The 20,056-nt window shown below is 46.2% G+C and overlaps 1 protein-coding gene across 6 annotated transcripts in view; it reads right to left on the reverse strand.

Moving 5' to 3' along the window:
• Positions 1-20,056, reverse strand: part of cdk19 (cyclin dependent kinase 19) — a 73,524-nt gene that overhangs the window by 7,712 nt on the left and 45,756 nt on the right. For 5 of the 6 annotated variants that reach the window (XM_061703853.1, XM_061703856.1, XM_061703854.1 and 2 more), the window contains 6 exons: positions 14,007-14,076; positions 13,779-13,851; positions 12,448-12,545; positions 12,164-12,242; positions 6,956-7,201; positions 81-144 (listed from right to left, as the gene is read on the reverse strand). In XM_061703853.1, the coding sequence (XP_061559837.1) occupies positions 81-144; positions 6,956-7,201; positions 12,164-12,242; positions 12,448-12,545; positions 13,779-13,851; positions 14,007-14,076 (630 nt within the window). The remainder of the gene's footprint in view (positions 1-80; positions 145-6,955; positions 7,202-12,163; positions 12,243-12,447; positions 12,546-13,778; positions 13,852-14,006; positions 14,077-20,056) is intronic. The other variant, XM_061703855.1, reaches the window with a different exon arrangement.

Here is a 20,056-nt window from a genome sequence, read left to right on the forward strand (position 1 = left end):
TCTCCCTGGAATTTACTGGGAGCAAAGCCCAAAGATATGGGACAGCATCTAAATGGGAGGACACAACACCAGCAGATTACCAGGAATCCAGCTGGCCTGCGTTGCGTGCTTCTTCAACCCCGAGAGAGCGGCCGTGGACGGTCGCTACAGCGAAGGGAAAGAAAAAAGGACGCGAGTCAATGCAAAACATTGACATCAGACTTACAAATAGATTTGAGCCACTTTTACAAGACCCTGGTCAAGAATGCTTATCCCCTACTACCACTGAAAGGTATGGAACTAAATCATACCAAAAAAAAAAAATGGCACCCCAAATGTTAAGTTGGTGATGGAGCTGTCAAGGAAGTGAAAGGTTTTTGCAGTGAGAACACCACCAATGTTCGGTGTTTTACCAGTGACATGGTGTCTGATCTCTAAAAAAATCCTAGAGATCACTAATGAGCACCCAATTGTGAAATCTGTCATTATACACACAGGGGCCCTGGATGTTGTCAAGCAACGATCAGAGGTCCTGAAGCGAGATTTCATTGATCTCCTAACAAAAGTGCAATGTTTAGATGCTGAGTTTTCATAAGTGGACCTCTCCCAATGGTACGAGTTGGAGATGAGCGTTTCAATGGGCTCAGTTAATTAAATAAATGGCTCAAAGAAGTGTGTACTGCACTATCCGTAAGTTTCATCGACAATTTCTGCATTTTTTTGTGAGCGCAGACATCTTTACAAGGCAGACGGTTTCTGTCTATATAGACAAGGGGTTAAGGGGTTATTGGCAGCCAACATTTTTACTGTGTACGTCATTCAGCGGCCCGAAAGGAAAACATTGGCCTTGTTGACACACCTGAAGGACAAACAGTGCAGGACTCTGCAGTTGTTCCCAAACAATAGGAGGAACAAGAGATAAGGCGACACGAGGCGCATAAGGATTCATCAGCGTCGCCGACATGCATGCCGCAACTTTGAGGCATCACAGAGACTCGTGACCACCTGAGAACCCCCATGCTGCCCTACTGTAAGACAGCGACTAGGACAATGCCTGGTGTACGTCAAATGGACCTTAACCTAATTAGCAGCTTCCCGTCAAATCTTGATTCCTGTCTTCAAAAGACCCCTTCCCGGACCAAGTGGTTGGGGAAGACTATATGGTTAATATCCACCGATGCGCGTGAGGCTCCACCCATTGGCGTTGAGAGGAACTGCAAGCGCCAGAACTTGTTGACGTGCCTCTGATGTTTGTTAGCAGAAGATAAAATGTCAGTTTTTTATACCTTGCAAACTCTGTAGAAATATTCCAAACGTATGCCTTGGTGTCTGTGTCCCCATTCTCACTTTGACAGGTCCTCTGCATGATTTTGAAAGCGGTTCATGATTTGAAATCATGTACGAAATGTTGTCCATCCATCCATTTTCTGAGCCGCTTCTCCTCACTAGGGTCGCGGGGGTGCTGGAGCCTATCCCAGCTGTCATCGGGCAGGAGGCGGGGTACTGGTTGCCAGCCGATCACAGGGCACATAGGAACAAACGACCATTCGCACTCACAGTCATGCCTTCAGGCAATTTAGAGTCTCCAATTCATGCATGTTTTTGGGATGTGGGAGGAAACCAGAGAGCCCGGAGAAAACCCACGCAGGCACGGGGAGAACATGCAAACTCCACACAGGCGGGGCCGGGGATTGAACCCGGGTCCTCAGAACTGTGAGGCTGACGCTCTAACCAGTCGGCCACCGTGCCGCCTACGAAATGTTGTATTGAACAATAAGCAACCCATCTGCCACGACCAAAGTTTAAACAATGATTCTATGCGTGAGAGTACAAAGTTGGGAGTGTTTGAGATGAATCTAATTTTAAAACCTATTTACTCAAATTTGTAGACAAGATTCAGGCTGGTGGGCGTGGTCTTCTCCAAGTCGGCACTCCCTCTTCCTACACCCCGCCCCGGGGGTATTTAACTCTAAACTCACACCTTTCTCAGAGAGTTGGAGTTGGAGAAGAGTTGAGCTGAGTTGAGTTGAGGCTTCTTTTTCCTTCTGTGCTGGTAGCTCGCCTCCGGTAGCTGTGCTGCTAGCTCGCCTACAGCCACCCCGCCCCCTTCTTTTTGTTCCCTTTTTGTCCTCGGGCATCTCCGGGTGCCACCATGTGCACGAACGCCCGCCGCAACCAAGCTGGCGGCGTTTTCGATCCAAGAAGTCGACCATGCGGCTCCGATTGCTTTCCATAGCCACGATCGGTCGGCGGGGCCTCAACGAGCAGCTGCATCCTGGACGGATCCCGCACGCCTCTGAGGGCCAGAGCTTGGCCCGCCACCAGGTCAATCGGCAGGGAAGTTATGAGCGCATCCCAAACGGGACAATAATTTTCCTTTCCTATTTCTTTAATTTTGTGCATCTGGTTTTTCTTCAACCGAACCTTCTTCGTTTCTGCCTGAGGTCCGGAGGAAGCCCACCCCAAAGACCAGCTGATCTCCGTTCGTGAGTCGACACCGCAATCCTTACTATGATGTACAACATCAGTGCGTAATAATTGTGGGGAAATTACTGGCTTCGTACGAAATCCCAACTTTGCCTTCTCTCGCTCTGACTCAACGCATTAAACGCTCACACGCTCATTTATCTTAGCCCTGCGACCACAGATGATGCCCTCTTTTCCATTTTCGTACGCCTTATTTTCTTCCTTTCATTTACCCTTAGTGTTATGTTCTTGTTGTAGTTGTGTGCTTCATTAAATATACCATAAAATTCCACTCGTGGTCGTATTTTGTGTGTGTTCTGAATTTAAGTAAACCTCTGTAACCTAGGACTCAAAATGTCGTAGAGTGTAGCAACCTCCAGATTCTGAGACTGATTAAAAAGGTTTGTTGTCATTTCGCCTAAAGGTAAACTTGAAAAATTTGACGCGGTGCCCTTTTCGAGACATTAGTTTGATTTTTAACAATTAAATCAAAATTACGATAAACCGAAAGTCACGCCGCTCCCGGCTTATTACATTATCCTAAATTAATTACAATTCTTATTTCATACATAATTGCAACATCAGGGTCAACCAAACAATCGGAGGAACGAATGAGGAATGAGATGAGGCAGGACTTAGAAACTCCCCCACCCCTCTCCCTGCACCATTGGTGCAAAGCTCAACGCAAAACTCACTCTACTAGCCTAAATACTCTGTTAGGTGTGACGGACAGGATGAAGGCTTAAAACAGGAAGTCAAGTTAAAACTTGCACTTATATACAATTTGACGTGATAAAACAGTCTCAAATAACGATTTTAACAATGCTATATTTAACTTTTAGCTGAAACATTAATAAATACATATTAAGACAATTGGGTTAATTCCACACACATTGCGTTTTAGTTCATAGGTTTGATATTGACACTGGTTATGAAGAACCTCGAGTCAAATGTTAATTTTAGTCTATGCTGCGGACTTCTAAGAAAATGGATGTTCAAAATTTGGACACCCTTTATTTAAACCATGCAAACTTTTTTGACCCAACCCCCGAAAAGAATCGGAATCGGGAATCGTTTGGAACCGGAATCGCTCAAATTAAAACGATGCCCAACCCCAGTTTTGATTAGATTTAATTTGGTAAAATTTTGTTTGGTCAAATTCTCCTGGGTCACATGTTCATATCCTGTCTACTCGTTTGGTTTTCGTCTCCACTTGTTCTCATCCCACCCTCTTCTTCTTCTTCTTTTCCTTTCGGCTCGTCCCGTCAGGGGTCGCCACAGCGCGTCATCCTTTTCCATGTAAGCCTATCTCCTGCATCCTCCTCTCGAACACCAACTACCCTCATGTCTTCCCTCACGACATCCATCGACCTTCTCTTTGGTCTTCCTCTCGCTCTCTTGCCTGGCAGCTCCATCCTCCTCATCCTTCTACCAACATACTCACTATTTCTCCTCTGGACGTGTCCAAACCATTGAAGTCTGCGCTCTCTAACTTTGTCTCCAAAACATCGAACCTCGGCCGTCCCTTTGATGAGCTCATTTCTAATTTTATCCAACCTGGTCACTCCAAGAGCGAACCTCAACATCTTCATTTCCGCCATCTCCAGCTCTGCTTCCTGTTGTCTCTTCAGTGCCACTGCCTCTAATCTATACATCATGGCTGGCCTCACTACTGTTTTATAAACTTTGCCCTTCATCCTAGCAGAGACTCTTCTGTCACATAACACACCTGACACCTTCCTTCCAACCTGCTTGGACCCGTTTCTTCACTTCCTGACCACACTCACCATTGCTCTGGACGGTTGACCCCAAGTATTTCAAGTCCTCCACCCTTGCTATCTCTTCTCCCTGTAGCCTCATTCTTCCCCCACCACCCCTCTCATTCATGCACATATATTCTGGTTTACTTCGGCTAATCTTCATTCCTCTTCTTTCCAGTGCATGCCTCCATCTTTTTAACTGTTCCTCCAGCTGCTCCCTGCTTTCACTGCAGATCACAATGTCATCTGCAAACATCACGGTCCACGGGGATTCCAGTCTAACCTCATCTGTCAGCCTATCAATTACCACTGCAAACAGGAAGGGGCTCAGGGTTGATCCCTGATGCAGTCCCACCTTCACCTTAAACTCCTCTGTCACACCTACAGCGCACCTCACCGCTGTTCTGCTGCCCTCGTACATGTCCTGTATTATTCTAACATACTTCTCTGCCACGCCAGACTTCCGCATGCAGTACCACAGTTCCTCTCTGGGTACTCTGCTCTGCCTTAGGCTTTCTCTAGATCTACAAAGACACAATGTAGCTCCTTCTGACCTTCTCTGTACTTTTCCATCAACATCCTCAAGGCAAATAATGCATCTGTGGTACTCTTTCTAGGCATGAAACCATACTGTTGCTCGCAAATACTCACTTCTGTCCTGATCGTAGCCTCCACTACTCTTTCCCATAACTTCATTGTGTGGCTCATCCACTTTATTCCTCTATAGTTGCCACAGCTTTGCACATCACCTTTGTTCTTAAAAATGGGCACCAGCACACTTTTCCTCCATTCCTCAGGCATCTTCTCACGCACTAGAATTCTATTGAACAAGCTGGTCAAAAACTCCACAGCCGCCTCTCCTAGATGCTTCCATACCTCCACAGGAATGTTATCAGGACCGACTGCCTTTCCATTTTTCATCCTCTTTAATGCCTTTCTAACTTCCCCCTTACTAATCATTGCCACTTCCTGGTCCACCACACTTGCCTCTTCTACTCGCCCTTTGCTCTCATTTTCCTTATTCATCAACTCCTCGAAGTATTCTTTCCATCTAGCAAGCACACTGCTGGCACTAGTCAACATATTTCCATGTCTATCCTTAATCACCTTAACCTGCTGCACATCCTTCCCATCTCTATCCCTCTGTCTGGCCAACCTGGATAGATCCTTTTCTCCTTTTTTAGTGTCCAACCTGGCATACATGTCATCATATGCCTCGTTTGGCCTTTGCCACGTCTACCTTTGCTCTATGTCGCATCACGATGTATTCCTTTCGCCTCTCCTCGGTCCTCTCAGTGTCCCACTTCTTAGCTAACCTTTTTCCTTGTATGATTTCCTGTACTGCGAGGTTGCACCACCAAGTTTCCTTCTCTCCTTTCCTACCAGAAGATACACCAAGTACTCTCCTGCCTGCTTCTCTGATCACCTTGGCTGCAGTGGTCCAGTCCTTTTCCTCTTCTGGGAAAAAAGTGTTCACGACAGCCATTTGCATCCTTGATGCAAAGTCTACCACCATCTGTCCCTCCAAGTTCCTTTCCTGGATGCCGTACTTACCCATCACTTCTTCATCACCCCTATTACCTTCACCAACATGTCCATTACAATCTGCACCAATTACGACTCTCTCTCTGTCTGGGATGCTCAGAACTACATCATCTAGCTCCTTCCAGAATTTCTCTTTCACCTCTAGGTCACATCCTACCTGTGGGGCATAGCCACTAATCACATGACACATAACACCCTCAATTTCAAATTTCAGCCTCATCACTCGATCTGATACTCTTTTCACTTCCAAGACATTCTGAGCCAACTCTTCTTTGAAAATCACCCCGACTCCATTTCTCTTCCCATCTCCACCATGGTAAAATAATTTAAACCCTGCCCCTAAACTTCTAGCCTTACTGCCTTTCCACCTGGTCTCCTGGACACACAATATATCAACCTTTCTCCTCATCATCATGTCAACCAACTCCCGAGATTTTCCTGTCATAGTCCCAACATTCAAAGTCCCCACATTCAGTTCTAGGCTCTGTGTTTTCCTCTTCTCTTTCTGCCGAAGAACCCGCTTTCCACCTCCTCTTCTTCTTCTTTGACTTCGACCCACAGTAGCTGAATTTCCAACGCCGCCCCGCAGGTTGACGGCGCCGGACGTTGTTAACCCGGGCCACGACCGATCCGGTATGGAATTCTTTGGATGAACGCTCATATTTGTTTGGCAAGGTTTTAAGCTGCATGCCCTTCCTGACGCAACCCTCTGCATATATCCGGGCTTGGGACCGGCCTGTAGTTTGCACTGACTTGTGCCCCCCATAGGGCTGCATTTCTCATCCCACCCTCTATCTTGTGGAAACCAATCAGCTCCCTCCAGCCACCCGTGTCTTGTCCAGTTGTGCCTTGTTGTCTTGTTAATTTGCTTGTGTTTAGTTCCCTGGTTTCTTTCAGTCTTGGTCGGATCATTGTTGCTGTAAGTCACGTTTCTCTCCTCATGTTATGTTGTTGTTTTGAGTTTATCCCTCGTGTTTCTTTGTTACTTTGAACCTTGTTTTATGGGGACTTTGTTAATTTAGTATTTAGATTTTTCCATGTGCCTTGTTTGCCAATTTGCGTTTTTGAAAATAAATCAGTTTTTGAGATTTATTCTGCCTTGCTTCTCTGCGATGGGCTACTCCACTTTTTCCGCCATCACCAAAAAACATAAGAGGAACTGAAATGCGAAACTTGAGCTTTTGACTGTGACCCATGATACTAACCTGATACTCTGACTGGAGCACTCCGGTGCCCGAAGAGGTACCAGAGGGCCCAATACGGGTTTTTTTATTGGGGGGGCCCTGGTCCTGTCCATGTTGTAAACCCACGACAGCGTTGGCTCCTGTAGCTCCGGAGGTGCCATTGGTTTGGGTTGAGTTCTGCTGAGATGGGGCCTGCTGGCCTGCCATTTGTTGCTGGTTCTGGGTCTGAGTCTGGCCTGTTGTCTGCTGGTGCTGTTGCGTCTGGTTCTGCAGGCACACAGGGCAACAGCTTAACAGACAAGCACTGAGCTGAAAAAAAATGATAAGTCTGCCAGTCTGAAATCCTTTGGGCTACTCACCTGCAACAGTCTTACCACTTTTTCACACAAATGTCAACAATTTTATGGCTGTATATTTAAAACTCATTCACTGGCACAACCTCATGGTTAACATGGATATTTGACTTCAAAAGCCGTCAATGGCAGTAAAGGAGTTAAAGAGTATGTCAACAAAGAGAACTGGAAAAATTCGAACTGAACATTAGAAGCAGCCAGGAAAAAAAAAAAACGCAGTCTATTTCGGTGGGATTTTACACACAATTACTAACGTCACATTTTCAGGAAACTGCAGCAAGCTCAGCCACATTTGACTGAGGGCAAGGTCAGTAACACAATTGGATCAGCTGTTGTTTTTCAGTGTGATGGAGGAGCTGTGGGCTCTCAGAGGCTGCACAGAGAAAACAACAGGCATGTTTCACTGTTGGCATGCTCAACCTATGGCATACAAGCCATAAATGTGCTGGAGGGATTTTGTATTCGGGGAATCTTTAAAAGTTGTAAAATTTGATGTCGGGACAAATTTTGGGTGAAAAATGCCCCAAAGTTCAAAAGGTTTTTGGAGTTTGGATCGCCATCATATGACACAAACTGTGTACGACTGCACCTCAGTAGACATGGGCTGTGTATTCTTATGGCGTGAGCTGATTTCTGTTATCAAGAGGCTTGACAATCACACAAGACCCTCCCCCACCCATCCCCGTTAAAAAAACGCCATCGACGTCTTTAGACGGCATTGGCAGGGAACGAGTTAAGTGAGTGGCTCAAAGAAGTGTGTACTGCACTATCCGTGAATTTAATTGACAATGGAGTCCAGCCCACACCACGCGAAGATCTTCCTCCCATCCCCCCTCGCCTGAAACCACCGTCCACTAAGATGCAAAGGGCCCCTCCTCCACCCATGAAGAATCTTATCTGCGAATCTGACTGATATCTGCGGAATCTTTTCCAGAATAAGTCAGACCCCTATGGAGATCAGGCATTTTTCGTCCCTGTAATTACAAGGGACAGAAAGGTGGTCAAAGAAATATGGCACAAAAAAGGTAGAACGACAAACTTAGTGAGGATAAAATGTGAATCTATCAAACCATTGTCTCCAGTTATCTCTGCGAGACTAGCTCTTTTCAACATCAGGTCAGGGAAATAAATCAGTGTTGATTAATTACATCGGGAAAATCGGGAAAAAAGGTAGTGGTATTGCTCTTATTTTCCAGCCATTATTTAAGTGTAAAGAAATTATACTGGGTGATTTTAGCTCTGGCGGCACGGTGGACGACTGGTTAGAGCGTCTGCCTCACAGTTCTGAGGAGTGGGGTTCAATCCCCGGCCCCGCCTGTGTGGAGTTTGCATGTTCTCCCCGTGCCTGCGTGGGTTTTCTCCGGGGACTCCGGTTTCCTCCCACATCCCAAAAACATGCATGGTAGGTTAATTGACAACTCTAAATTGCCCGTAGGTGTTAATGTGAGTGCGAATGGTTGTTATTTATATGTGCCCCGCGATTGACTGGCAACCAGTTCAGGGTGTACCCCGCCTCCTGCCCGATGATAGCTGGGATAGGCTCCAGCACGCCCGCGACCCTAGTGAGGAGAAGCGGCTCAGAAAATGGTTGGTTGGATTTTAGCTCTTTTGAATATCTCTGTTTTTCAGTTAAAGATGACCCAAAGTTTATTGTTTTAATAATTTATAGATCTACAAGAGACAATAGAAAATGTATGGAGGATTTTTCAAAACTGCTGTCAGTTATTTGTACTGGCTACAACTATTTTGTCATAACGGGAGATTTTAACATTCATGTTAATAACATGGAAAAAAAAAAATCGAAAGAACTCTCTGCTATACCAGACACATTTGACCTCGTTCAACATATTAAGAGTCCAACCCACACTCAAGGTCAAATATTAGACTTGGTCATCTCTAAGGATGTTGTAATTCTATCAATTTACATCAAGGATATGGCTATTTCTGACCATTTATGTGTATTTTTAAAATTACAGATTCTTCCAAAAGTTCAGACAACCTCGATGTTTATGAAGAAAAGGTACATAAATGAGAGTCCCGCCACTAAGTTTATGGAGACCTTAGCGGTGCCAGAAACTGGGAATGCTGAGATAGTTGATGAACATTTGGATAATTTCACCTGGAAAATCTCAAATGTCATGAATGCTATCGCTCCTATTAAAACTAAGACTATCTTGAGGCGACCTAGAACACCGTGGAGGAGCACAATGATGGTAATAGACCTCGAAATCAAAGTGTAGGAAAGCAGAACGTAAGTGGAGAAAAACTAAACTCCAAATTGACTATGACTTCTACAGACAGTCTGTAATTTTAACCAAGAGTTAGGGCGAGACAGCAACACTTTTCTGAACTCATCAGTAACAACTTCAACAATACTCACACTCTGTTTTCTGTGTTTGATGAGCTCACAACCCCCCTGAATCAGATAGCTCCAGAACTCCTAATGCAATGAATTTGCTTGTTATTTTAGTGAAAAATTTAAATCCATCAGGTTAAATATCAGCACAAATCAGCAAAATGATAACATTATACTACATCTAAAGCCACCCAGGAAAAACTCGATTACCATGTCCGAATTTGATACAGTTGACCAAAAAACTGTAGAGAAAACGGTTCAGCAGGTGAAACCACCAACGAGCTGTCTTGACTCAATACCATCTGACTTTTTCAAAGCTATTGCGAACTCTGTGGTCGCTGATTTTCCGCAAATAATAAATTGCTCTCTTCAGTCAGACGAGTTTCCTAAAGTTCTTAAAGTAGCTGCCATTAAGCCTCTGCTAAAAAATAGAACGCTGTACGCTTCCATGTTAGCAAGCTATAGACCCATCTCAAATCTCCCTTTCATAGCCAAGATTGTTGAGAAAGTTATTTTTAATCAACTCAGCATTTTCTTGAACTTAAATTGACTTTCTGATGAATTTCAATCAGGTTTCCGAACTCATTACAGTACAGAATCTGCTCTCAAAGTGCTAAATGATTTAAGCTTGAATACTGACTCGGGAAAGGTGCCAATTCTGGTCTTGTTGGACCTCAGTGCGGCTTTTGATATGGTAGATCAGAATACACTGCTGAACAGATTGGAAACGTGGGTAGGACTACTCTCCAGCACCCCGTCCAAGGACTCCAAAAAGGGTGGGTACTCTGAACTGCTGTTTGGTGCATAGGCACAAACAACAGTCAGGACCCGTCACCCCACCCGAAGGCGGAGGGAGGCTACCCTCTCGTCCACCGGGGTGAACCCCAACGTACAGGCGCCGAGCCGGGGGGCAATAAGTACCCACACCTGCTCGGCGCCTCTCACCGTGGGCACCTCCAAAGTGGAAGAGAGTCCAACCCCTCTCGTGAGAACTGGTACCAGAGCCCAAGCTGTGCGTGGAGGCGAGTCCGACTATATCTAGCCTGAACTTCTCGACCTCACACACCAGCTCGGGCTCCTTCCCTGCCAGAGAGGTGACATTCCACGTCCCTAGAGGCAGCTTCTGTCGCCGCGGATCGGATCGCCAAGGTCCCTGCCTTCGGCCACCGCCCAGCTCCCACTGCACCCGACCCCTATTGCCCTCCCACAGGTGGTGAGCCCATGGGAAGGGGGACCCACGTTACCCTTTCGGGTTGTGCCCGGCCGGGCCCCATGGGTGCGGGCCCGGCCACCAGGCGCTCGCCTTTGAGACCCACCACCAGACCTGGCTCCAGTGGGGGGCCCCGGTGACCCGCGTCCGGGCAAGGCAAAACGAAGTCCATTGTTTGTCGTCATCATTAGGGGTCTTTGAGCCATGCTTTGTCTGGTCCCTCACCTAGGACCTGTTTGCCATGGGTGATCCTGCCAGGGGCATAAAGCCCCAGACAACTTAGCTCCTGGGATCACTGGGACACACAAACCCCTCCACCACGACAAGGTGACGGCTCAAGGAGGGGACTTTAATATACTTTTGACAAAAATGGCCTTCACCTGGCTGACGTCTGCAGTAACGAAGTCATCCATTTCCGGTTTTCAGACATCTGTGCTCGCTTTGTACCTGTTGTATTACTTTAATTCTAGACACTTATTAATTTTCTTACTTTTGGTTCCAGCCAGACTTCTGTTTTAAAGTTTCCTGTTCCACTTAAGCACTTTTTCTGGTGTTTTGCTACACTACATTTTACGTTAGCTTTGCGGTTTGCAGGGCTTTTCCATCTTCTGATATCTCTTTCAGCTCGTGCTTTGCATGATTAGTTAGCTATTTCTTGTCCTCCAATGATGCTTGTCAGAAGTATAACTTCCTCACCACCATGGAGGCGAGGATTAGTGACATTAGAGGAGTGGCTATGCATCTTGGAAAAGCAGTGTTAAGCCGTGCTAGCAGGCCAGCTCCAGCTTGGAGCATGTGCGGAGCAAGTTAGCTTCGCGGTAATTCTTGAACAGCCAAGAAAGCAGGGAGGATGGGTGAATGTTGGACGTAGACTCACGTACGGCTGGCAACTAGCTGCCGTGGTGACGTCACCATCTGATACTTGTCGAACAGGGAATATGTTTTCAATACAACAAGGCGCAAGAAGTTAGTGTCAGGTGGTAAACTTCACATCCTGATTGCAGCACTGCAGAATACCATAGCACGCAAGCTGAGTTTTCATGCCACTGAAAGACAATTAGATATCATTTGTTATCAGAGGCAGTAAAATATGTGTTATTTTACCAACGACCAGGTGCTCTGTGTTTCTGCACAACAGGCAAAATCCTAGCATCAATTCTAGGGTCATTTTGTTTTATGCTATAAAATTATCATGAGGGGACAGAGGAAACTGCTGTTAGTCAAGTGCTGTGAATACATTATTCTACAAATAATCAAATTGACACACAGTATGCATTAGGTTTTCCCTGGTGAAACAGACTTTGAATTACCTTTTCTGCTTTCTCTTCTGGTTCGTCTTCATTGAGAAACTCTCTCTTTGGATATGGGATCTGGCACCCAGCAAACACGCTGTAGGTATAAGATAGAGATAGAGGTCTGTTGTGTTTTTGCACCAATCAAGTACTGTAAAAAGTCAACTGCTCTAATAAACCTAACCAGTAAATGAATGTAAAACGTTCTTTATACTTCATGGACTACATCATAGTGGGCCTATTTTGTTCTTGACTAAATCACGAAAAAGGAAGTTCTCTAGAAATGTTTTACTAGGGCTCACTCAGTGGTTGGTAATGGATCCTCCAGGAAGTAGGGGTCCTGCAGTGCTTGTTCTGATGTGATTCTTTTGGTGGGGTCCATAGTGAGCAGTTTCTGGAGCTGAAAGCAGAGAAAAAAAACAAGCATTCTATTTCTTCTATTCGTGATCTATTCGTTGGCTCCACAGGTGTCACGGTAGCCGACTGGTTAGCACATCCGCCTCACAATTCTGAGGACCCGGGTTAAAATCCGGCCTCGTCTGTGTGGAGTTTGCATGTTCTCCCCGTGCCTGTGTGTGTTTTCTTCAGGTACTCCGGTTTCCTCCCACATTACAAAAACATGCATGGTCGGTTTAATGAAGACTCTAAATTGTCCATAGGTATGAATGTGAGTGCGAATGGTTGTTTGTTTACATGTGCCCTGCGATTGGCTGGCAACCAGTTCAGGGTGTACCCCGCCTCCTGCCCGCAGTTAGCTGGGATAGGCTCCAACAATATACTTTTGTTATTATCTTGAGTTATCTAAGACAGTTATATACAGCGGCTGAAGTAAGGATTTAACACGTCACCATTTTTCACAAGTATATTTCCAAAGGTGCTATTGACATGAACATTTCACCAGATGTTGGGAACAACCCAAGTAATCCATACACACAACGAAAGTAGAACAAATAAGCTCAGAAACTAAGTTATGTGTAATAATGTGAAATGACAGGGGAAAAGTATTGAACATGCCAACTGGTATTTATTGAATACTTTGTACAAAATCTTTTGTTTGCAATGTCAGCTTCAAGACCCCTCCTCTATGGAGAAACTAGTCGCATGCATTGCTCTGGTGTGATTTTGGCCCATTCCTCCACACAAGCAGTCTTCAAATCTCGAAGGGTCCGTGGGCTTCTTTTATGGACCTTGAGTTTCAGTTCTTTCCGTAGATTTTCAATTGCTTTCACGTCAGGTTATTGGCTGGGCCGTTCTAGCAGCTTTATTGTTTTTCTTTGAAACCAATTGAGAGTTTCCTTAGCAGTATGTTTTGGATCATTATCCTGCCGAAATGTCCGCCCCCGTTTCATTTTCATCATCCTCGTAGATGGCAGCTAATTTTTGTCGAGAATTTTCAACAATGATCTCCTATTTTAGTTCCATAACGTCAACCGTCACCTTTTTAAGTGTTGTCAATTGACTCATTTTTCCTGTAAATCCCATAAATCTGAGAAAAAATATTGAAAAAAATAAAATTCATCTTAGCATATCATGTTTTAGTTACAACAATTAGGTATTTTATTTTTGATGTAGTCATGTGAGTGTTTGTACGTGCATGCGTGCGTCTGTACCTGTATATACAGGATCCACTTACCAACAGGAAAACTTTGCTATCTGGTTTGACCTTATGTTTCTCCATGTATTTGATCAAGCTGCTGTTTGCATATCTGTAAAAAAAAAAACAACACTTTGTCCTTCATTCTGAATGGTTGTTGAAATTTATTTTGCTTCATTTAACCAATTGTAATGGACCCCAGATTCACTGAGACCATGTGGTGTACAGGGCCTTTTAAATAGCCAGAGCCCCGCAGAAGTCACTCACGTTGTTCTTCTGAAGTCTTTCTGAAGTGTTGGATATTCAGGCATCTTGCGAATGTCTTCCCAGTCTTTATCTGAGGTATATATATATATATATATATATATATATATATAAAAAGATATATATATTAAGCTAATTCATCCTGCATCTTTTTTTTTTTTTATATATAATACACAAACAGAAGGGCATCATTGGTGATAAAATTTAAAATATGATGATGACCACAGAATCAGAAACAGAACTAAGTGCAACATATGACAGTGGTAAACACATACTGTATCTGTCCTTGATGCTTAATACACTATAGCAAGAACAAGTTGGCATCAGTCATGGGAGAGTCACCTCCCAGGCAGTAATTTTCTTCTGCACGTTTACCATTAGAAGCGCTGTGGTGGGAGCAATTTTCTGTTTTAATATACATGGGACAATGGTGGCAATTCATTAGTGTACTTTAATTTTTCAGATATCTGCACTCGAATATTTATTTTTCCAATAACTTTTCAATTTTACTCCATTCATTTGAAAACAGATAGCTGTGCTGTCTACTCCTTACTTGGTAAAAAATAGGCGTTCATTTTTTTTCAACCTCCACGGACGCAAATAACTGTACTTGTACTTAAATACAAAGTGTGAGTACTTTTGCTCCCTGTGTTTAAGCGAGTCTCCCGCTCTCCGCTCCCCTATACACGTTGCTTTTGTCACACATCAACAAAGGGTGAGTAGTCTTATTCTGTTTAGACCTCTCAGTGTATATTGACAATGAATATTGGGTGCAAATCTGCAGAAATATATTCTCAATGACAAAGAACAGTAATTTACAGCTAATAACGTTCAAAGTACTCCATAGAGTACACATTATGCAACATAGTATGCATCAAATGGGCTTACAATTTCTCCTCATCTTTGTCTATTGTGCGAGTTAAAAGGTATAGATCTTTCAAATAAACATGCTCAACCAATTCTAGCAATCGCTGAAAAAACAATATTGTTAAACTGGAAAGATAAACAAGCTATCAACATTAACCAATGGCAAAATCTTGTCATACAGTATATAATGTCCCTGCAAAATGTCATGTTCTGTACCCTGCAGTCCCTTTTTTGGAGCTTGGGTGGCGTTTTACGCCCCTCTCTCCCACCATCTCTCTCTCTCTCTCCCCAGTAATCATTGTTAATCAGCACTCGTCATTGCCTGCATATAAGCCTGCCAGATCCAGGATTTCAGCGCCAGAGTATTAACGTTCATCCGTGTTACACAGGCCGTCTCTCGCTCTCTTGCACGTAAGCTACTCCACCCCCCACGATTGGACTTACCCCCTTGTTCTTCTTCGCCCCCAGTGCTCCTTCCATGCTCCCCGCCTCACTGTCCTCTCCAGCCACGCCGCCAAACTCTTCCACCTGCTCACGTCACCGTTTCCTGCGCGTTCCTTGCCCCCACGGTCCGCCATCACATCATCACATTGGAGATACTTACCCTTAACTCTATTATAATAAGCCAACCTCCACTACTTCCTCCGCCTGCTTCTGGGTCCAGTCAACATTGATGCGATTGTATTGTGACAGAATACTCAGGCCCTCATGGACCATGCAACCCCTCGGAACCGTTAAGGGAAGCGCTCACCCACCAAGGTGCCCACATTGCTAGACAGGACAAAATTCTTCATGAGATTCATGAGACCCTCTGCCAATAAGTATCCCTCTTATCTTCCCAAATGCACTCCGGCCACCCCCCCCCGTGAGTATTACTTCCGAGCCCACACCCTCCGATCAATCCCACCACCTATACAAAGAGCCTCACGTTCCTCCACCTGAGCCCTACTCAGGGGACTTAGGTGCATGTGGCCAATTCCTCTTAAATTGCTCCCTAGCATTCAATCTCCAACCGTTGAGCTAACCTACCGAACAATCCAAAGTCGCATTTGTCACCAATCTCCTACGTGTTAAAGATGCCAAATGGGCAACCAGCACAATGGCATAATTCCTCCCCGGTACTCGCGTCATTCGACTCCTTTTCGGCCGGACTTAAAAAGGTCTTCGGCCACCCTGTTCAAGGCAGGGAAGCCACTCGACACCTTCTTACTCATACTCAAGGTTGTAGTGCCGCAGTGTCCTATTCTGTAGAGTTTAGAATTCTGGCGAGTGAGTGTGGGTGGGATGATGCCACGCTAAGGGGTATTTTTTTCTTTCTGAGCTGCTCAAGGACAAGCTCACAGCCAGGTATGAGCCCTCCTCATTCAAGGACTTAATTTTGTTATCTATCTGACCAGACAATCGCTTACGGGAAAGAGCACGGCAGAGGTGGGTGTGAGCTCGCCGATGAGGATCCTCCACGGGCAAAGCGCCGTTAACGATTCCGCCGCATCCTGAACTCCTGACCGCCTCCTCATCACCCCCCACTGCATTGGGTGAGCCCATGCAACTCAGCAAAACCAGATTAGACCCTCAGGAACATCAGCGCCGTTTCAACCAACAATTATCTATCTATTGTGGAAAACCAGCCCACTTGATTGCTATGTTACGTGAGACCAAAACACCAGGCTCCCCAAGAACTGAGAGCGCCGTGGTGAGCCAAACTAATACTTCTCCCATCTCTACCTCCCGCATGACTATTTCCTCATTTATCTTGGGCTCTGATTGCAATACTCGGGTTCCCGCTCTCATCGACTCCGGCGCCGACAATAGTTTTATTCATGAGGGTTTAGCACGTCAGCTCCAGCTTCCTCTCGAACCCCTCCCTTCTTCAAAAAAGGTCACAGCCCTGGACGGGCGACTCATCTCCCCTGTCACCCACCAAACAGCTCCATTTACTCTACTCATCTCAGGCAATCACCGGGAAACCATCCAGCTTTTTGTCATTCCCTCCCCTAAGACTCCGTTAGTCCTCAAGAAGCACAACCCCGCCATCGACTGGACCCACCTATCGATCACCGGGTGGAGTCCTTTCTGCCATTTTCATTGTCTTTTTTCTCCCATTCCGCCCTCCAGCAAACCTCAGCCATTTTCCACACCTGTCGACCTCTCCCGTGTGCCATAAGAATACCACGACCTCTCTCTGGTCTCCAGTAAAGATCTTGCCATCTCACTACCCCTCCACCACCCTTACGACTGCGCTATCAATCTCCTGCCGGGAGCCCCTCTCCCCTCCAGCCGTCTCTTCAACCTGAGAAAAAGCCTATGGAGGACTATATCCGTGACTCCCTGGCTTCTGGACTCATCTGGCTCTCTTCTTCCCCCTTTGGCTTTTTCTTTGTTGAGAAGAAAAATAACCACTCTCCGCCCCTGCATCCATTTCCATGGACTCAGTGACATCACGGTAAAAAATGTATCCCCGCTGCTCCTTATTGACCCATAATTTGAACCCCTCTGCGACGCCCAGATCTACGCAATGCATACCATCTCATCCGCATTAGAGAGGGGGATAAATGGAAAACTGGTTTCAATAACCCCCTTGGATACTTTGAAGACCTGGTCATGCCGTTGGGATTAATCAACGCCCCCGCCGTTTTCCAAACCTTCATCAATGATGTCCTCTGTGATATGCTGAACCGGTTTGTTTTTGTCTATTTAGACGACCATCTTCTCCCGCTCTCCCAAAGAACATCTCCATCATGTCCGCCAAGTCCTCTAGAGTCGCCTTAAGAACCGCCTCTTTTTCAAACCTGAGAAATGTGAATTCCAAGACTAGACCTCCTGACCGGCTGTTTGTACCCAATTCGGCACATTCTGACGTTCTTCAGTGGGCCCACAATTCAAAACTCACCTGTCATCCTGGAATCACCCGCACCATCCAATTCGTACAACAGGACTTCTGGGGTCCCAGCCTGGTGAAAGACACCCGGGAGTTTGTCCAAGCCTGCTCCGTCTGTGCCCGAGGGAAGACTTCACATCTGCCCCCACCTGGTCTGCTGCGCCCCTTACCTATTCCGAGCCACCCTTGGTCCCACATTGCCTTGGACTTTGTAACCGGCCTACCTCCATCTGAAGGTAACACTGTCATTCTTACCATTATTGATCAGTTCTCCAAATATGTCCCTTACGTACCCCTCCCCAAGCTGCCCTCTGCCTTTGAAACCACAAACCTCATTGTCATTCACGTGTTTAAACTCAACAGAATCCCCATTGACATGGTCTCGGACCGAGGTACTCAGTTCTCCTCCCATGTATGGAAGGAGTTCTGTAAGGCGGTGGGCGCAGCAGCCAGTCTGTCTTCTGGGTACCATCCATGGTCCAATGGCCAGACGGAGCAGGCAAATCAGAATCTGGAGAGCTGGTTCTTCGCTGCGTTACCGAATGCAATCCCACCTCCTGGAGCACCTTTCTCCTGTGGATTGAATATGCCCACAACTCCCTCACCAACTCCGCCACAGGTCTGTCTCCTTTCATGGCATGTTACGTTTCCTCCTTTGTTGTTTCAGGAACAGGAGTATACGGTGGCGGTTCCTGCGGCGAGGGATCACCTGCGACGGGTCCAGTCTGTTTGGAAGGACGTCAGGGCGGCTCTGACTTGGTCTCCCGAGAGGAATAAGCGGCTGGCTGATCTTTGATGCTCTCTCACGCCTGAGTAAAATGTGGGTCAAATGGCTTGGCTCTTCTCCCGTGACCTTGCGCTCCAAACAGAATCCTATAAGCTCACTTGGTGCTTTATTGGTCCCGCTCCGATCACTAAAATCATCAATCCCACATCAGTTCAATTGACGCTCCCGCAATCGCTAAAGATCCACCCGACATTCCATGTATCTCAGCTCAAGCCTGTATCCACCAGCACTCTTAGCCCTCCGGCCGTACCCCCTCCGTGTCATCGATGACCATCCTGCATTCACATTGTCACGCATCCTTGATGTGCGGCCCAGGGGCAGGGGTTTCCAGTTCCTTGTGGACTGGGGGGGGGGGGGGGGGGGGGGGGGGCTTATTTTAGACGATTCCTTCATTAGGGACTTTTATGCGGCTCACCCTGAGAAGCCGGGTAGGACGCCAGGCGGCCACGCTACCAAACTCTTCCACCTGCTCACCCCACAGCTTCCTGCATGTTCCTTGTCCCGACGGTCCACCATCAAGCCTTGGAGATACTTACCCTGATCTAGATTATAAGAAACCATTCTCCACTACTTCCTCCGCCTCCGTCTGCTTCTGGGTCCCGTCAACATTGATATGATTGTATGGTGACACTAAATGTAATAACCAAATGGATAATTTTAAGAAAAACTCGGCAGTTAAACACTTGATTCTTGTCTGCCTAGGCAATAATGTAATGTACTGTAACCAAATCATATATTCTCATTTTAGACTCCTGTTCACACTATAGGGTCACTTGCATGGACTTGAACCCCTATCCTTCTGGCCCCGCATCTGCGGTGCAGGCCTCTTGGATGCTGGGCCTGTTTCCCCATCATACTCTCGGTCCACGATTGCCGGTGGGGTGCCCGCTGAGCCTACTTCGGGGGCCTCGCCACGTTTCTATTACTCACACTGTACATAATTCGCACACTGGGCACATTCACATCTCATTCAGGGTCCCCTGGGGGAGTGGCACGTGGCATGGTGGGGCGGACGCCGGGCCGGGTTCTGGCACATCGGTGCTGGTCTCCAGTCTGGTCAACCCCCTTCTCTCCCCTGCTGGTCCTGTAGTTTTAATGCATCACACACCCGTCAGTGGGGGAAGGGCAGTATCGGGCTGGGGAGGACACTCGGCCAGGTGTTCCGGCACTCCAGCCTGCTTTCTTGCCCGCCATGTGTTTCCCCCATGGATTTTTAATGCACCACATACATTCGCACATCCTTTGGTGAGCTGGTTGGCCTGAGTGGGGGTTACGGTTGGGTGTCATCATTGCCCCATGACCGTCTCGCCCCACCCAGAGAATTTCGCAGAGAATAAAGTATATACTTTATGCCTGAGAGTATTGTTGTATGCTCTTATGTGTTGCTGCCACTTGTTCAAATTTAAATTGTTTAAAGGTTAAAAATTACGGCCGCATCAATGCTAGTTTCGTTCGTCCGTCTATGGCGTTTTGCATTGCGTATTAGCATTAGGCTAGCATACTTTTAAGATAAAGTTAATG

The sequence above is a fragment of the Phycodurus eques genome, chromosome 18, assembly GCF_024500275.1.
Source record: "Phycodurus eques isolate BA_2022a chromosome 18, UOR_Pequ_1.1, whole genome shotgun sequence".
Taxonomy (NCBI): Eukaryota; Metazoa; Chordata; class Actinopteri; order Syngnathiformes; family Syngnathidae; genus Phycodurus; species Phycodurus eques.